Below are 6,326 nucleotides of genomic sequence, written 5' to 3' on the forward strand. Positions count from 1 at the left end.
TAAGATGATTGCTAGGAATACCTGATGGTTGAATGCAATCAGCAATTCAAGTCAAGGTGAAGATTGTTAATGTATGGCTTGGAATTGGGTTATCCGAATGAATATCCTGAACCGCAATGAAGTGAAGAAAACCTGAATTGGGATTTCGAATGGATAAGTGTTTGGCCCTATATTTGCTTGGGTTTTTGGTTATAAATACTCATATTGTTTCATTGTAATCACTTTAACGGTCGAGTAATAACACGATTTCTTTGGTTCTGCCTGTGAATGTAGGTCACATCGATCAAATTATGTTAAATCTTTTAAATCTTTATGTCGTTTTATCACTTTATTTTGCTTTCTTGCATAACAATGCATTTAAATAGTAATTCAACATGTGTAATCTCGGTGAACAACCAAAATGTCTTTATACTTTAAATTTGTTTGTTAGCAATTTTTTTATTTAATCATATATATTATATAATTCCCGAGACTCCCTAATATATCTAGTAAATAATTAAAAAGCAAGGAAAAGAAACCATCGCTAACGTTTAATTTTGTTGTGTGTATATATACATATGCTTGGGAAGGAGTGCTATGTAGGGACTTCGCTTCTAAGTTTGCCATTTATATTATGGAGAAGCAGTATTGTGCAGTTTTAGTTATATTACTGCTTGCGACAGTTGTACCGTCTTGTTCTTCTTCCACCGGCTCTAGACAATTTCATTTCAATGTACTCTCTCTCTCTCTCTCTCTCTCTCTCTCTCTCTCTCTCTCTCTCTCTCTCACACACACACACACATCAGGAGTGTTTACAGAGTTCATAACTATGAAATTCGAGCATAGAACCTTTAATTGCAACTTCCATCAACTTAAACAATTATAGTGGAAAATCAGATTAAAGCTATGACTGAAATTGCTTATTTGGTTTTAAACTTTTGCGCAGGTCCAATGGAAGAACATAAGTCGTTTATGCAGTAGAAAAGAAATACTGACAGTCAATGGGGAGTATCCAGGACCAACAATTGCTGTAAATGAAGGAGAGAATGTGGCGATTAGAGTTACTAATGGAGTTTCTATAAACACCACCATCCACTGGTAAGTTGCCCCCTTTTCATTATTTCATTCAATTCAAATGTATTTATATTCTTTTAGATCCCTGCACTAGATATAACATATTTGCTGATGTGAGCAGGCATGGAATCAAGCAACTAAGAACTGGATGGGCAGATGGGCCAGCATATGTCACCCAGTGTCCCATAAGACCTGGTCAATCTTATACATACAAGTTCACAGTTAGTGGCCAAAGAGGAACCCTTTGGTGGCATGCTCACATTGCTTGGCAGAGAGCAACCATCTATGGTGCAATTATCATATACCCTCGTATGCCATACCCATTCTCAACTCCAATCCAAGCAGAAATCCCTATAATATTTGGTAATACTTATTCTTTGTCATATTTTGATGTTTCTTTCAATATTTATATATAACAGTCTATTGATTGATCCTTGTTTATATTTAATTACCAGGAGAATGGTGGAATTTACCTGTTGAAGGAATAGAAACTGAAATGAACAAGTATGGTAATGGTCCGAACTCATCAGATGCTTATACAATTAATGGTTTGCCTGGATCACTCTACCCATGCTCCGTTAGAGGTAAATTAAGATCATAACATAGCATCTAAAGTTAGCAAATACATGAAATCCTTTTACGTGAAATTTTGGAAGCATCCCATATTATTCTTATAAACTTACACTGACTGATTAAGCATACAAACAAAAGGTCATTGTACTGTTAAGCAAATAAATTATTCATAATATTACTTGTTGAAAATGACATAACAACACTCCTAATTAATATTAATAAAAAGTAAATATTTTTTAAAACATCCTTTGCCATGTATTCCACGTTGCAAATGATTTGAAGATGTTAGCCAGCCTGTACCACGCTGTAATTAAAGTTATATGGACTAAATGAAACCAAACTCGTGACATGATTTTACAATAACGTAGCTGCTTGTATTCTGGTTTCAAATAATACCGATTATTTGGTTAAATTTGTGTCGTCTATTGTGAAAATTAGCAGCGTACGTACTTTTTTTTTTCTATGATATATTTAACAATAGTTCTGAAAATATATTACGCAAACCTTCAAGAGCGTTGAAATAATAGTTCTCAAAATATTTTCTATGATATATTTATACTTTTTATTTTTAATCATAAAACATTTTTGATTAATAGATCAACGACGCTCTTACTAGCGTGGGTTAGACTCCCGGTCCAAAAAGAAAAACTATCATATATATTTCAGTACGTTAATTTAGGCGATATAAAACTAAAACTAGGACCGGATTTGTATCATTAAAATCTTTTCACATGCCACTTGATGAGTTGATGTATGCTGATTTTTCAAGTTATGATATATAAAGTAAAGTAAACTCTTTCCTCATCTCCCGAGGTACTTTTTGGGCACCAAAATGTTAAAAGAAATCAAATGCCAACTTATTACCTGTTTTACAAGCTACAAAATCGCTATAGTTAATAGAAAACGGTAATCAGAATTCTATAATATGTATAAATTATATGACATGTATCTATATTTTAATAGGAAATAATTCGTATATAATATTTTTTTTTTCCATATATAACAATTTATATAAAGTTATACAATACATTATTTTAAAATATAAAATCCATAATCAGAATTCTATTATATGTATAAATTATATGACATGAATCTATATTTTGACAGAAATAATTGTCATATATAATATTTTTTTTTCTATATATAACAATTTATATAAAGTTATACAATACATTATTTTAAAATAAAAAATGTTATGTATTGAAAAAAACTGTGAGTTCTCATATTTTGCAAGGTACGGGCAAATAACTGAAATTAATAAAAAATATCTGAAAATTAATTAAAAATAATTAAAAATGACTTTAACTTTCAAGCGGAATATTAAAAAATTAATAGTCAAAATGGGAAACTGAAAATTAGCGGTTTAAACAGTGAAATATATGAGGACCATAGGCTGGCAAGGCGCCTTCCTGGGCTTTTGGTTGATCTTGAAATTGCTGATGAATTAAAAGTTATATGTACTTATTTGAATTTTTCCATAATTTTTGTCTTTCTCTTACTAATCAATGAATGTTTTGGTTAGGTTTTCAGTCTGCTCCATATCAAACATTTACCTATATTTATTTGAAAAAAAATATTATTTTATCTCTCAATTTGCCAAATTTATATATAATAAGATAATTCCCCAATTCTACATTTTGAAAAAGGTATATAACATTGCAATACCATTTTACATGTGTTTTGTATTTAATAATAATAATAATAATAATAATAATAATAATAATAATAATAGTAAATTACTGAAATCGTCCCTATAATTTGGTCAAATTAAATATTTGGTCCTTTTTTTTTTTTTTTTGTATTCGGATCGTTCCTGTGGTTTGAATTTTTTGCGTTTTTCGTCTCTTACATACATAAAATTAGGGACCAAACATGCAATTTTTACTAAACTATAAGGACGATTTCAGTAATTTATTCTAATAATAACAATTACATGCTTTACTAAGGCTATGTTTGGCAGACTAGCTGTTAGCTGAAAAGCTAGCTGTTAGCTGAAAAGCTAGCTGATGGCTGAAAAACTAGCTGTTAAATAAAAAGCTAGCTGATAGCTGAACAACTAGCTGATAAAAAATAATGTTTGGTAAAACTAGCTAAAAAGTTAACTGAAATATATAAAATTACATAAAAAAAAACATGTAAGAATATGTGTTTCTATAATTGATTCATGGGTGTATTTGGAAAATTTTAAAAAAACTCATAAAAAACTAATCTAAGTAGCTTTTCAAAAAGCTAGCTTATAAGCTACTTTTTGGCTTACCAAACACGACAACATAAAAAAGCTCGAAAAATAAGGTAACTTATCAACTACATGTGGCGCGCCAAACACACCCTAAAACAATTTATAGAAGTATAGAACAAGAACATTAAACTCTTGTACCGTTTTAAAGGTTTAGTTTTTGTTAGAAATCAATATCTTTAAGATGATGAGGAATTATAATTTTAAGAATTTGTGTTACTTTACATGCAGATACTTTTATCCAGACTGTGGAACGCGGGAAGACATACATGCTTAGAATCATTAACGCAGCCCTTAACGATGAGCTCTTCTTCAGCATAGCCAACCATACACTTACAGTCGTTGAAATCGATGCCTCTTACACCAAACCCTTTGACACCGAAGCCATCATGATCACTCCCGGTCAAACTTCCACTGTGCTCTTCACTGCAAATCAAGACAAACATGACTCAACCGGACTGTTCGTTATGGCAGCCAGGCCTTACCTCACCACTGTATTCCCTTTCGACAACACTACCACAATTGGTTTCTTGAAATACAAAGGAACCCTTGCTGAAAATATGGTTCTCCCTGAACCATATAAACTTCGCTTGCCTTACCATCTTCCTCGTATGGAAGATCATGCATTTGCGACAAGTTTTTCAAATCAGCTTCGGAGTCTTGGAACCCCTAAGTACCCTTGTAGTGTACCAAAAAGAATTGATAAAAGAGTTGTCATCACCATAAGTCTTAATCTTCAAGATTGTCCTGTTAACCAGACATGCAAAGGGTATAACGGGAAGAGATTTGCAGCCTCTATGAACAACCAGTCCTTTATCCGTCCCTTAAACTCCATACTCGACTGGCATTACCGTAAATATTCTTCTACGCAGTACTCTTACGACTTCCCACAGAAGCCACCACATGTTTTCGACTATACAGGGGTGGATCCAATGACACATAACCTAAATCCAGAGTTTGGTACAAAGCTGTTTGCAGTGGAATACGGGACTAAGTTAGAAATTGTGCTTCAAGACACGAGTTTCCTTAACTTGGAAAATCACCCGATTCATATCCATGGTCATAACTTTTTCATCGTGGGTAGAGGGTTTGGGAATTATGATGCTGAGAAGGATACTGGCAGTTATAACCTTGTGGACCCCCCTGAGAGGAACACTGTTGCTGTACCAATGGGGGGATGGGCTGCTGTTAGAATTAATGCCGACAATCCAGGGGTATGGTTTATGCATTGTCATCTTGAAGAGCATACTTCATGGGGTCTTGCTGCAGGTTTCATTGTCAAAAATGGTGCAAAGCCATATCAAAAATTGCTTCCTCCACCTGATGATCTTCCAGCATGTTGACTTGCATACTTGCTAGTTTCTACATACAACAATAGGTTTTTAGCTTCCTGAACCTTTTCAGGTCAATAGCAGAGTAAGTACTGGACTTCTGTTAATAGCAAAGTATTAAACAGATGTTTAATTTCCCTATGTTGTCTACAATGTATTATAATTATTTAGCTGAACGAAGCTCAATTATATAAATTATCAGATTTTCAGTGAGAAAAGTGGCTATTGCTTCCATATCGTATGAACACATACGATGATGAATCAAAACATATGTGAAACAGGGGACGAAAATAGAACAGATTTGGGGCAATTTCTTGTTGTATATTATCCTCTAAAAGCACTGCAATCAAAAGGACTAAATATTGGAAAAAGAATAGTTCTCATAAAACACCTTATATTTTTTATTTTTCTATATTAAACCTCAATTTAATTTTTTTCCTAATATATATATATGCTTAGATTATTGTAGTAAAAGTAATTATTATTTTATTGTATGCATAAATAAATATGGATCAATCATTTTACTTACTTTAAGAAAATAATTAATACATATTATTGAATTAAAAATAATTGAAAAATATCATTCAATTTAACTAGAATGATATTTTAGTCAATTAATACATATTTAATAAAGAAAATTTGCATATTTTAAGGGATCATAGATTCTATTAATTTTAAAAATCCGATTTTTACTAATTATAAGGTTTCTAATTCGGATATTCTGACAGAATATGTTTGAGTATGTTAAAAAATAATAATATTCTAGAATAACAAATTTTCTTGATCATGACTTTAAAAATTGCTTGTATAATAACAAATTCTCGAACCAGCAATTGAAGAATTAAAACAAAAATTACATTAATTCTTATAGAATACATGTAACAATTGTTAAGAATTACATTTATTGTTAAAGAATAAAACTAAAAAAACTTTCAAATTGGGAAAAAAAAACATCAAAATCTAACAAATACACTAATTCATTTTAAAAGAATAATATTGCTAAGAAACACTTTTAATTTTGTTGACCGTTCTTCAAGCATCAACTTTTGTAAAAACAAATCCAATTATAGTTTAGAATCCAATAACGCATTAGCAAATGATAAATAAAAAACAATATTCCTTTGGAAAAATAA

General features: G+C 31.3%; 1 protein-coding gene across 1 annotated transcript; it reads left to right on the plus strand.

Annotated features, from left to right (window-relative positions):
- The first annotated feature begins 510 nt into the window (after nt 1–510).
- Nucleotides 511–5,411, plus strand: LAC1 (laccase 1). The gene is made up of 5 exons (XM_078969771.1): nt 511–712; nt 926–1,077; nt 1,175–1,416; nt 1,509–1,637; nt 4,094–5,411. The coding sequence occupies exons 1-5, from the start codon at nt 614–616 to the stop codon at nt 5,203–5,205; spliced, it is 1,734 nt and encodes a 577-aa protein (XP_078825897.1). The 5' UTR covers nt 511–613; the 3' UTR covers nt 5,206–5,411.
- Nucleotides 5,412–6,326: the final 915 nt, after the last annotated feature.

The sequence above is a fragment of the Lactuca saligna genome, chromosome 8 (genome assembly GCF_052625555.1).
Source record: "Lactuca saligna cultivar CGN05327 chromosome 8, ASM5262555v1, whole genome shotgun sequence".
NCBI classification, from domain to species: domain Eukaryota; kingdom Viridiplantae; phylum Streptophyta; class Magnoliopsida; order Asterales; family Asteraceae; genus Lactuca; species Lactuca saligna.